Genomic DNA, 12,000 nt, shown 5'->3' on the forward strand with positions numbered 1-12,000 from the left:
GGGTCCGGAACCGGGGCTCCCCCATCCTGTCCCTTGTGTACTCCTATCTATACCTGAACATACTGAAGCAGACGGGGTGTTTTGTTTTGTTTTTTATAAAAACCAAGTGTCTTTATTCCTGAATAGTTTAGTATGGCGGTGGGGTACTCTCCCGAAACACCCTCGGGAGAGCCCTGAAACCCAGGGAATCAGCCTAGAGGCCAGTTGGGGGAGTAAAGAGGGCCATGATCGGCTCTTCCACAGTCCGAGTCCTGCAGGGGACAGCGATCAGGCCAAAAGTCTGGACGAGGGGCTCCGGAAACCCCAACCCGACGCACTCCGTTCGTGGGGAGGACGCTGCTCTGGATGCCAGTGCCGCGGCGGGTCCCGAGACGGCGACTCGCCCGGGGCTGGGGTGCCCGGGATCGCCGCCCCCGCTGGCTCTTTGGCCGGCCTAGACTCCGGGCAGGTCGGCCCAACCCCCAGTCTACTTCTGTTCTAGTTCCAGGTCCCCGTAGAGCAGGGCTCCGCTGAAGATGGTGAGTGGCTCCTCCGAATGCGCCAGCTGCCCCATGACTAGATCGATGCAGACCGTGTCCCCGGCCTGCAGCGGCAGGATGAGGCTGAAGACACCCAGGGCGCCGGGGCTGGGCTGGCTCTCAGCCACAGGCTTATTCTCCAGGCCCTCAGGCTCGTAGCCACCGGAGTCTATGCGGGCCACGCCCAGGTTGGAGCGGGACAGCACAGCCTCCACTTTCTCGTGCCGGTGCCCAGTAAGCACTGCGCTCAGCAAGTAGCGGCCGGGCAGTGGCGCTGTGAACACGCCTGGGGACAAGGATAGCAGTCAGGAGGACAGACAGGTGGCAGAGCCCCTGAAGGCTTCCCGACCCAGAACTCTTGGACTAGGGAGGGACCTGCTGGGTCTTTTCATCTCTCTTCCACCAGACTGTAAGCTCCACGAGGGCAGGGGATTGCGTGTTTTGTTCATCACCGCATCCCCTGCGCTCACAATAGTGGCCTGGGCAAGAGCCAGACCCAGTAAAGAGCTGTTGAACCAATGGCTCCTCCCGTCCCCACCCCAGTGCTCGGCCCAAGCTGTGGTGAGAACGAATAAATGAAGGAAAGAACAGGCTCTCCCCAAACCAGAGCATGAAGAGTTTCACCTTGTCTGAAGGGGCAAGAATGAGAGCACGTCACTGCATAGCCTCCCTGCCGCTCCCGCCTGCTTCCCCGCAGTGCCCAGCCAGCCTTCTCCCAGGCTTACCGGTCTCTGGATCGTAGTAGTCCCCATCGTTGAGCAGGACTCTGTCAAAGGGCACTGTGCCTGGTTCAGACCTGGGCAAACTCAGGGCAGCTGAAAAAGCCACCCGGGGCACAGAGACTGCTGGTGCCCCCTCCACTCCTGGGTGGGGGTAGGGTGGGTGTCAGAGTGGATGCTCAGTGCAGAGCTGCCTAGCCCCCTTCTCCTCCTGGGTCTCTACCCTCAAGACCACCTGAGGCCTTCCATCCTCCAACCCCTAGTTCAGTTCCCCTCCCCCCAGCATCACATGAGAACTTACCCTGTTCACCTTGGGGACCTGTGGGAAGAGGAAAGGGAGCAGTGAGAAGAGAAGTACAGCAGCTCTCACTAAGTCACTTGGCAAACATCTGCTGAGTGTGCGCTGCTGTGCTAGGTGCTATGCAGACTTCAAAGCAGGAAAGGGGTACTAAGAAAAGGAGGGATAGGTCCACTCTGTTCAACTGTTAGGCCATACCTCTTTAGCCCCTAGCTTTTCACATGCAACACAGGCCTTGTAGACTCAACCTTGGTCTTCAGTACAGCAGTGAGGCCGCCATATCCAATTAGCCAACACAGCTCCTAGTCATTTTCCTCGTCACTACCAGCCATCTAGAACTCCCAATTCCTTGCCCCTTTCCCCCCTTCCCTGTCAAGTTCAGAGTAGAATGTCAAGCCTGGGGCTAATCGGGGGGCATGGGGAGTGGTAACCCGGCTGCAGCAAGAATCTCAGCCCACATACCTGGTGGTCCGATGGGCCCCTTTTGTCCATCATTGCCAGGAAGTCCTGGAGGTCCAGCAGGGCCTGGAGGTCCCTGTACTCCAGGAGGCCCTGGGGGTCCAGCCTCACCTGCAGGCCCTACAGCGACAAACACAAGTTGAAGGAGAGCCACATGAGGAATTCCCAAAGGACAAAGAGGGTTGTGGCTCCATTGACAAGTTGATGGGACCCATCGCTGCCCGTGCTGGATACCTGGCAGGCAGAGCAGCACCCCACCTCCACCCACAGGCCTGTCCGAGCTGCCAGGGGAGGGCTGGGAGCTGGGACCTTGGAAGATCTCTTGTGGATAAACCAACCCTGGGACAGTGTTGGGTCTGCGATTTTTGCTGGGCAGAGCAAGGAGAAAGTGGATGAGGTGAAACCTGGGCCGTTGTGGGGGCCGGGGAAGGACTTGAAAGGGATACCCCCACCACCCCAGGTCTTCTCTTGCCCCCTCACCAGTGAGGTCCTTCAGGCTGAGCTGGTGAAGTCGGTCCTCCAGGAGCAGCAGGGAGGTGTTCAGGGCACTGAGCCGCTTGCCCAGGCCCGCCTGCCCCCCCAGCAGCTTCTCCAGCAGCGCTGCCTGTGTCTGGCTGGTGCTGTTGGTTTCCCGTAGCCCGGCCCAGAGCCCAGCCACGTGTCTGGAAAGGCCTTCGCGTAGGCCCTGCAGTCCGCCAGCCACTGTGTCCAACCGCTCACAGACTCCCTCCAGACGGCCCAATCGCCCCTCTAGGCTGGGGCACTGGCCAGCCTGTGCCTGTCCCTCTTCCAGGCCTCGGAAGCGCTCCTCACTCTCCGTAACATGCTCTGTGGCCTCCTGCTGCAGCCTGTTAATCTCAGAGATGATGCGGTCTTTGGTGGCTCCCAGGTCAGCCAGATCAGCTCCCTGGCCCTCCACGGTGGTCTGGAGCTCATGCAATGAGTCATTGAGGGAGCTGAAGGTGAGAATAACCTCGGAGAGCTCTCCTTGCAGGGCCTGTAGGGCTGAGCCTGAGTTGCCCCCAAACACACTGAAGCCATCCAGAGGCCCACGGCTTGGCCCCCCAACACCCGGGCCGGCCCCAGGGCCCCGTGGGGGTAGTAGGGGGCAAGAGCAGCGCTCCACACCATCCCGAAGACGACCCAGTTCCTCTTGGACACCACCGCAGGCCCCACAGCCCTCATCCCCACGGGCCTGCAGCAGACCCTCCAGCTGGCCCAGCCGTGCAGCTGTGAGATTCAGCTGAAGCGTGAACTCTGCAGCTATCTCATCCTGCGCATCGACACGACCCTGGAGCTGGCCTATGACCCCTTGTAGTCCCTCCAGTGCAGCCTGCTGGGCCTCCCCAGCTGCTCCCACCTTGTGCAGGCCTGAGCCTACCAGTCGCAGCTGCGCCTCACTGTCCAGCACCCTGCGCTCCAAGTCACTGAGGATCTTGCTGATCTGGGAGTCCTGCTCCCCTGGAGCCCCAGAGCAGAGCTGCCCACAAGCGTGCACAGCCCCTGCCAGCTGCTCTTCCAGCAGGTCTAGCCGCCCACCCAGCTCCCCACTCACATTGGCCAGGAGCCCCTCCAGCTTCTCTAGCCGGCCCCGGGCAGCAGGCAGCCAATGGCTCAGTCCCCCAGGATGCCCAGGCCAGCTCTCTTCCTGCTCCGAAGGACCCAGGGTGGAGTTGAATCGGTCCTCTAGGCGAGAGAGGCGGGATGCTAAGCTGATGTAGCCTGGGGGGTGACCCCCCTGCCCTGCCGCTCCTTCCAGCTCGGTGCCTCGACGCCCGCTCAACACTGTCACCGAGCCAGCCACGACCTCTAGCCTCCGCTCCAGCTCTGCCAATCGGCGGCCCAGCTCTGGTGGGCAGCATTCCTGAGGTGGCCTGCGGCCCAGGATCTGCCCTGTGAGCTGCCGCTGCCCCTCCTCCACAGAGGCCAGTAGCTTCTCCAGTGCTCGAAGCCGCTCCCTGTCCTCTTGCTGCTGCCGGCGGAAGCCATCCAGTCCCGTCAAGCACACAGAGCAGGACTCCTGCAGCCGCTGCTCCAGCTCCTGTAGCAGCTCCTCGCTGTGGCCAGGAGTTGGTGGGACTGGGTCCAGGGCCCTGCCGCCACTGCTACCACCACCACTGTGATGGTTGTTGAGATGGCCCAGCTCCTGGTCATGGGTGGAGACGCGATTGTCTAGGAGCTGCAGCTGCTGCTGGATCTCATGGAGGGTTTCGTGGACCCCAGGGCGAGCAGCTGCATCTGCTGGCTGCTGCCTCCCATTAAAGGCCGTCTCCACAGCCCGCTGCACATCTTCAGCCAGGCGCCCACTCAGTCCTTGCAGGACACCGCGAAGACCCTGCAGTTCCTTTGTCAGGCTCTGTACCTGCTCCTCCAGCTGCTGTACCTTCTCTGACTCCCCAGGACCTGGCAGAGAAGGGAAGGCATAAGGCTGGACCTCAGAGCTCAGTGCCTACCTCCTAGGTCCAGCTCCCCAGTTCCAACAGGTCAGAGGTCCTAGCTGATCTGGCCACCCCTTTCCTGGGTGATTTGGGCAAGAAAAGATGGAAGAAAACTCCCATTCACTAAATGCCTCTAGGACAAACCTTTCCCCCTTACAACTCCATTGGGCAGCTGTCATCAACTCTTCCCATTTTGCAGATTGAGAAATCAAGGACCAGAGAGACTAAGTAATTGGGTTGTGGATTACAAGTGTAATACATCGCAGGGCCAAGTTTCAAACTCAAGTCATCCACTGGACCACCGAGCCCATGTCCTTCCCACTGTCCAGAGGGCCTCTTTACTCTATGGAAACTGTGTCCTCATCTGTGAAATAGGTATGACACTAGGTTGCTCCCTCAGAACAAATGAAATGGGAATGTAGGGGAGGCAGTGTGGACTGCATGACAGTGGCTATTCCTGAACAGCACCTCTCTGCAACACCACGGGACAAACAAGGTTCCGTGGCAAGCCTGCGGGGGCTCTGGCTGGATGCGGGGAGAGTTGGCCAGAAGTTCCTGTTTCTATAATTACATCATGGTTATCTCTCTGGCAGGCAAACACAGCACATCCGCAGCGCCCAGCACACACATGGGAAAGCAACAGGAACTGCTGCATTCTGGGACCTGCCGTCTCCAGAGGCCACCGAGAGGCCTGGGACCTGTAGTCGGTTGCAGTGCATGCTAGGACTTGTAGTCTCAACTGTCTACCCCTTTGGACCAAGCTTCTCGAAGGAATTCCCCCTTCCTCCCGCAGCTGTTCCCAACTAGGAAGTATGTTGGCCACATGTGGGCGTGCGTGAGCACATTCACTTTCTCTGCCTTTTTCTCTTGGTCTCTTAATCTGTTACACACACACACACACACACACACACACACGCACGCAGGCACGCACGCGTGCGCGCATGTATGCACGGACAGGGAATCTCAGGGATCTCATTAACTCCCTTCTGCCCCTGTTTTTCTGACTTGGAGCATGGGGTTTTCCCTCAACATCCTGACCACATTTTCCACCCAATCCCATCTCCCACTTCTCTCCCCAGGGCTCCCATACTCACCTTCCCCCCCTAGTCCACTCAGGTGGCTGCCCGCACTGGAACCTGAGAGGTTGGGGCGGCCGGGCCGGGGCCGGGGGCGTGGTGTGGTCGGTGCAGGACCCAGCGCTGGGGCAGGACTCTCGGCACAGGCATCACCCCCGTACCCCTGACAGCACCTCCACTCCATATCCGTCACTGTTTTGTAGGCCACGCGGTAGCGAGGGCGGAGGAAGCTGCGGTACCTGGGAGAGGTAGAGGGAGGGCTCTTTACTCTTCCCTGTACGGTCAGTGACCCTGGCCCCTGTCCTCAGAGATGGGCAGCTGCTGGTGGGCAAGACCTGTCCCTCAGGCTGGGCCACCCTTACTGTCCAGCATGCGGCCTGGCTCCATTGACAGCTGTCAGCTTGCTGGCCAAGGGCCAAATCCCTATTCTTTCTCCCCTTGTGCTGTGCTGGAACCTTGAACTCCTCTCCTTGAGCATGACCCAGCAAGGAGATGGCATTCGGGGGCTGGCAGGGTAGTCTTGGTAAGTGTGTCCTCAATATCCCACCAAAATGTTGCCTCGGCATCTTCTCAAAATGGCTCCGACTGAAACCCCTGGTCCTGCCCCTTGCCACAATTACCTGCTTTGTACAAATTCCCTGAGTTGGCTGGTCGCCTTCCGTCCTAGCCCAGCCCCCTCCAACTACCCATTCCCCAGCGCCGGGGCTCACATCATGCTGCGGTGACACTGGGGCTGGCCCCAGCCACAGGCCGGGATCTCGCGCTTGATGAAGGTCTCCACTCCATCCTCAAGGACACAGCTCACTGTCCGAGTCACCACGTAGGCACACCAGTTCCTGCAGGCACAACCTCACCTGGGCCCGAGGGCCAGAGACACACGCCCCAGAGCAGGGCACTGAGGCTACCAGAAGGGCTGAGGGAGGGTCAAAAGATGAAGGGCCCCTGGGGACCAGTGGGAGCCAGGGCATTGGCCGGGGCAGCTCCCCCCACGCCTTCCTGTACGGGACGGAGTCAATAAAGACTTTTCAAGACAGGAGAAGAGGCACAGAATGGAAAACCACAACTACAAAAAGTTGATACATGGCTGGGGAGGGGGTCCTGGAGAGGCTCTGAATTCACACATTCATTCGTTTCGCTGTCTGAATCCCCAGCTTGGCGTGGCCTGTATGAGCCGGCTGGCGGGGGCCCTCTGGTGATTCTTTGGATGCTGGCTTCCACCCGCCCCGCAGGGGAGAGGACTGGGCAGGCAGGGGTCCAGCTCAAGGTTAAGCAGAGAATAAGCCATTGATGAGCCCTGTCCCCCATGGGGTTTGCAGTTCTGCACTCTTGGCCCCATTCATGCTGGCCTCTGATCTGTGTCCGGCTGGAGACCCGAAGGGAGCAGAGCAGGAGTGGTGTTAAAATCATGGATTACTAGATGGGCCGAGGAAGCCCTACACAGAAATAAAAGGTCTGCCCGAGGATCCCAGGCTGGCACACAGCTGGCCGGAAGGCCTGGCCCACGTCCCTCAGGGTAGTTTCCCTGGGCACCTAACGGCACGTCCCATGGGGAGGACGTGAGAGCCGATCCTATGAGGTTTGATGGGACCCATCTATGCAGGGGGGCCCTGGAAACACCCGGCAGGAAGGTGGGCGTGTGAGGAGCCATCTGATGGATGGGTTTCCTCTCCCGTTCTTCCCTGCATTGGCGATACAGCCCAGGAGAGGGTAGCCAAAGTGGGGCAGGGCCAGGATACCCACCTTCTGACCCACCCTCCCACCTACCTCCAGCGTAGGGCTGGGACCCAGATTCTTACCTGTGGCGGCTGGCAGGCCGGGGGGCACTCTGGGCCTGGGGCCCACCAGGGCTGAGGGCCCCGCCATTCCCCATGTAGAGGCTGTAACCACGAGGAGGGTAGCTAGCTGCCGCCACAGCTGTGGTCAGCAGGCAGCAGAGATAGCAGCTCCAGAGGTTCCTGGGGGCCATGGTGGGGGTGCTCCGCTGTGGCCCTCAGAGGCACATCCCGCCTGACCACTGGCGCCTCTGCTTGGAGTGGGGATGCCCGCTGCTCCAAGTTGGGTCCTGTCCCCAGCTTCCTGCTGGCAGCCCCCAGCCACTCGCCTCCTCCTTGGCCTCCTGGCCTGACCTCTCTCCCCCTCCTCTTTCCTCCTCAGGCTCCCGTCTGTTCTTCCCTTCGTTCCTTCCGCTCTCCTCTTCTCCACCTCTGAGGGGAGTTTGTTCTCAGTGCCCCCGGCCTCCTGTGCCTGGTCCCTGCCCCTCTCAGATGCTGCTTCCTGGGCCTCCGCCCCCTTGCCCCAGCTGGCCCTCCTCTGGTCCCCTATCTGTTTTCCCCAATGACCGGATCCTGGGGGTGACAGGACTTTACCCCTGTGGCTGTCCAGAGGCGCTAGAGTGGCTGTGTGGGGCGGGCCCTGGCCTCCCGCCTCTCTCTCTTGCTTACTCCCCTCCCTTCCCCCCTGTCTGGCTGGCGGTCCAGCCTCCCCCTTCCTCCCCCCACCTCTCCAACCATCGTGCGCCACATCTGCTTCTTGTTAACTCCGGGAAAAAGAGGGGAAAAAAAAAAGGAAAAACAGAGAAATGTGGAGTTGCCGCCGGGCTTAGGGCCAGCCTCTCAGACGGGCCACATGGAGCAGAGCCGGGGCCAGGGCTGGGGAGGAGGCCCAGGGCTGGCTGCTTAGACGGGGAACCGGGGAACAGGAGCTGGAGCCACAGCTCTCCTGGGGCTAGGGCAGGCCTCCCCTGGGATAGACCTGAGAGAGGGGCCTGGAGGGGACAGGAGGAGGGAGGACTGTAATAGGAGAACAGGCTTGGAGGGCTCCGCAGGACATCACTCACAACCAGTCCAGCTCTCTCCTTTTTATAGATATGAAAATTGAGGCCCAGAGAAGGAGAGTAACTTGTTCAAGGTAACACAGCAGATCAACAGCAGGGCTGAGACTAGAATCTAAATACCTAGGTCATGACTTGAGAGAAAGAAGGCGGATAGGAGAGAGGGCTACTGGGTCAAGTAGAAGGAAAAGGACTCCACTGAGGCAGGCAGGAAATTCAGAGACGCCAGAAAAGGAAGAAAGGAATCTGGAGAAGGGGGAGCAGAGGAGGGAGCCTTTTAAAAGGCCAAATGAATATGGGTCCCAGGCTTGTCTTAGTGAGTGTCAGGCCTTAAGTTGGGGAGGGGAGGGAGGTATCTATATAGAAAATAGGGCCCTATCTATATAGAAAAGGAAGTCACTCCCTAGCCTGAAGGCAAGTCTGATAACCTCCGTAGCAGGCAAGGAACTCAGTCAAACTCAACCATCGGCCTGACCCGACAGCTCTTCCTGAGATGTCTGAATCTGTCAGCTGCCCCTCTTCACCACCTGGCCCTCAGCGTTGTGTTCTGGACCAGGTCTCCCTGTGTGGTGAGATGCTTGCTTGTGAGAATGAAGTGGAAGTACTAGATGAGAGCGCTGTGTGCCAAGCACTATGGAGGCACCCAGGTAGCACAGGCAACTGTAAGACTCAGTGAGGAGCAGCTGGGGCTGTTGGGGAATGGGACACAAGGTCCAGAACAGAAAACAAACACAAAGCAGGATAGACAGAGTGCCAAGGGGGCCAGACATTTGTGGAGTGTTCATCCAGACATTTGTGGATGAGGTGTGTTCTGGGTAAGAGAAGGACAAAGACAGCTGGCTGCTGGGGGAGAGAGAGAAAAGCTGTTGAAAAAGGTACAACTTGAATGGCGTTGGGGGTAAAAATTGAAGAATAGAGACAGTGAGGGGAGAGGGGTGTAAAAAAAAAAGAGAGAGACAGTTGAGGGGAGAAATTTCAGGTTGGGGAATGTGGTCTGCTTCAGTTTCCTTTTCTGTAACGTGGGACTAATGATAGAACTGAAGACTTAAAACAACTTTGGTATCATAACTGGTGGCCCCAAATTTGGATTTTTGCAGCTTGAGCTCTGAAGCTGCCCTTTTGGGCTCTGAAACTGCCTGCAGAGCGAGCAGTCCCCCAGTGCTGATTGTGCTGTTAAATAAATTGTACTCCTTGTGTCGCTGTTAAATAATACTCCCAGTACTATTAGGTTGGTGCAAAAGTAATTGCGGTTTTTGCAATTAACCTTTTAAACCGCAATTACTTTTGCACCAACCTAATATAATTATGTGAGCAAAGACAGTCTTTTTGCTCTACAGGCCTGGACTGAAACTAAGACGTGATGAATGCTTAATCATACATTACCCACTGTTCTCACTTCACAACTCCACTTGCTCAATCACTGAGTCAGTCAACTACAGAAAGTTCAGTTTGCCCCCCCACCAATCAGAAAACAAATGAGGTAAGTTTATGATCTTGTTTCCCCTAGCAACCCATCTCTTTGATCACATTAGTTCCTTGCAACTTTTGCCTTTATAACCCTGCCCTGTCCCCTTCATTTTGGAGCATATTTTCTTTTCATACCAAGGACTACATTTCCTAGTTTGCAAACCATTACCTGAATGAACTCTTCACATTTCTTTAAAAAGGTATGTCCAGATTTTTGTTTACAGTACCCTCCTTCCTAGGTTTTTGAGGATTCAGTTAATACATGTAAAGCATTTAGAATAGTGCTTGGTATGTGGTAAATGCTCAATACACGTCAGCTCTTATTTGTGTCAAGAAGAAGTGGCACAAAAAGAGACGTTGAATGTGGAAAAATTAGGGAGAGGCTCAGATGACTGGTTAAGTGCTTGGGTTACAAGCTTTTGAGTAGAGGGTTAATACACACACAGAAAGAAGACACTGTTGGCAAGAGCAATGGGCACGGTGTTAGGGCACGAGGATGCTAGCAGTTCCAGCACCTCCTCTAAACGTAGTGGTATCACTTTGAGCAAATCCCATGACTCCACTGGGGGTCTGTTGCCTGTTGTCTAAGGGCCCTTCCAAATTCTATATTGCAAAGATGCAGAGCTGGAAGAGAAGGCTGGGACTGCCTGGGTAATGAGGGACCTGATTGAAAGAGATACCAGAGAGGATTCCAGGGTTCTAACGCAGATGGGTAAGTGGAGGAGAGGAGCAGGTTTGGAGGAAAGAAAGATGACCTTAGTTTGGATATACAGGCATATCTTGTTTTATTGTGCTTCACAGATGTTGCCTTTTTTTACAAATTAAAAATTATATACATTTTTACAAATTTACTTTCTCCACTAGCAAAAAGATCACGACTCGCTTTATTGCAATACTCACTTTATTGTGCAGCCTGGAACTGAACCTGCAGTATCTCTGAGGTACACCTGTACTGAGTTTAAGATAATAACACATCTCAACGGAAATAAATGTCCAGGAGGTGGTTAGAAATGTGGGTCTTGATTCTGGGAACCATTTGTAGAGCAATGATTGGAAAACATGATAACAGACGCCACCAAATCTTCAATGTCACCCCGAGGTTCTATGGCACAGAACATGATCCTGATGGCTGAAAGCCACGTTGGTGAAAAGACAGGATGGTGAAAGGAAGCACTGGAACCAAGAGATGGAAATTTGTGGCTGCCCCTCAGAGGTGTAGAGATCAGCACACAGGCAGATTTGAAGGAAATGGTCCTAGGAGACCCTGATTTCAAAGTGGCTGTCCCCGGAAGGGTGCGGCTTTGTCCCCACTCAGCATGAGTTCTAGGCCCTGGCCCTGGCAGGAAGCCAATCCACTTCCCCCCTCTTAGTTGCCCTGGCTACTGGTATAGGTTTACTTTCTCTGCTCTTCCCCCTTTTCTCTCCCTTCATGGGGCCTCTGGCAACCTAAAAATTCTTCCCAGCCATCTTGTCACTGCCCAGTGTCACCCATTCCTTCGCCTGTCCCCTTAAGTGTAAAAATTGGTTGTGTTTTAAGTGTGTCGAGTCAAAATGTTGTCTTTGAAATACAATTGCAGTAGGTTGCATTTCATTTAGTCTTGTAATTAGGAGCCAAGACCTAGAGGCTGACATGTCTGTGAGATCTGATAAATCAGTGGCTCTGGGTTCACCGGGGAGAACAATTCCAGGGTTCACTGGGGAGGCCTGAGGTGTTGGGCAAGCAGGCTGCAATGGAGACTAGGTTTAGAGAGAATACAGTGGTGGCTGCAGTGGTGGTACTGGCAGATAGCCACACATTTCCAAAGCAACTGGCAAGAGAATTCCTGAGATCAAAATAGGCTAAGTCCTGGGGCACTAAGACAATATCTATTTTATAACCTCTCCAAGATGGGGGCTTTCCAAGGTAGTATCAATGGGAAATCTTGGCTATACTAGGCAAACTAACTCGTTCAGTCAACCATCACTGGCTGAGCAACGAGCTCATATCCCAGGGCCAGAACACCCAGGGCACTAGTAGTAAGGACATTTTATGTCAATACTATCAGAGGACTGAATATTGGGAGGGAAAAATGTGAATTGGGCCTTCGGATCATACAAACCCAGATGCGAATTCGAGCTTGTGGGGACTCTCGAGCAAAAGTCCACCCGTCCTCAAATGTATACATTTCCTTTCCCTTTCAACCCTTCTGATAGGT

The 12,000-nt window shown here is 55.9% G+C and overlaps 1 protein-coding gene across 1 annotated transcript; it reads right to left on the reverse strand.

The window, feature by feature from the left end:
• Positions 1-84: 84 nt before the first annotated feature.
• On the reverse strand, positions 85-7,895 carry EMILIN1 (elastin microfibril interfacer 1). Its single transcript, XM_033125453.1, has 8 exons — positions 7,305-7,895; positions 6,219-6,344; positions 5,527-5,747; positions 2,475-4,397; positions 1,998-2,114; positions 1,539-1,556; positions 1,244-1,381; positions 85-804 (listed from the first exon to the last, which is right to left on the reverse strand). Exons 1-8 carry the CDS (start codon positions 7,472-7,474, stop codon positions 467-469), a joined length of 3,051 nt encoding a protein of 1,016 aa, XP_032981344.1. The 5' UTR covers positions 7,475-7,895; the 3' UTR covers positions 85-466.
• Positions 7,896-12,000: the final 4,105 nt, after the last annotated feature.

This window comes from Rhinolophus ferrumequinum, chromosome 13 (genome assembly GCF_004115265.2).
Source record: "Rhinolophus ferrumequinum isolate MPI-CBG mRhiFer1 chromosome 13, mRhiFer1_v1.p, whole genome shotgun sequence".
Classification (NCBI taxonomy): Eukaryota; Metazoa; Chordata; class Mammalia; order Chiroptera; family Rhinolophidae; genus Rhinolophus; species Rhinolophus ferrumequinum.

Excerpts from the sequence above, each read along its gene's own strand:
- EMILIN1 (XM_033125453.1), bottom strand. The coding sequence starts at position 7,474 with ATGGCCCCCAGGAACCTCTGGAGCTGCTATCTCTGCTGCCTGCTGACC. Across the intron at positions 6,345-7,304 it reads CGGCCTGCCAGCCGCCACAG|GAACTGGTGTGCCTACGTGG; the intron begins GTAAGAATCTGG and ends TTGTGCCTGCAG. Across the intron at positions 2,115-2,474 it reads CAGCCTGAAGGACCTCACTG|GGCCTGCAGGTGAGGCTGGA; the intron begins GTGAGGGGGCAA and ends TTGTCGCTGTAG.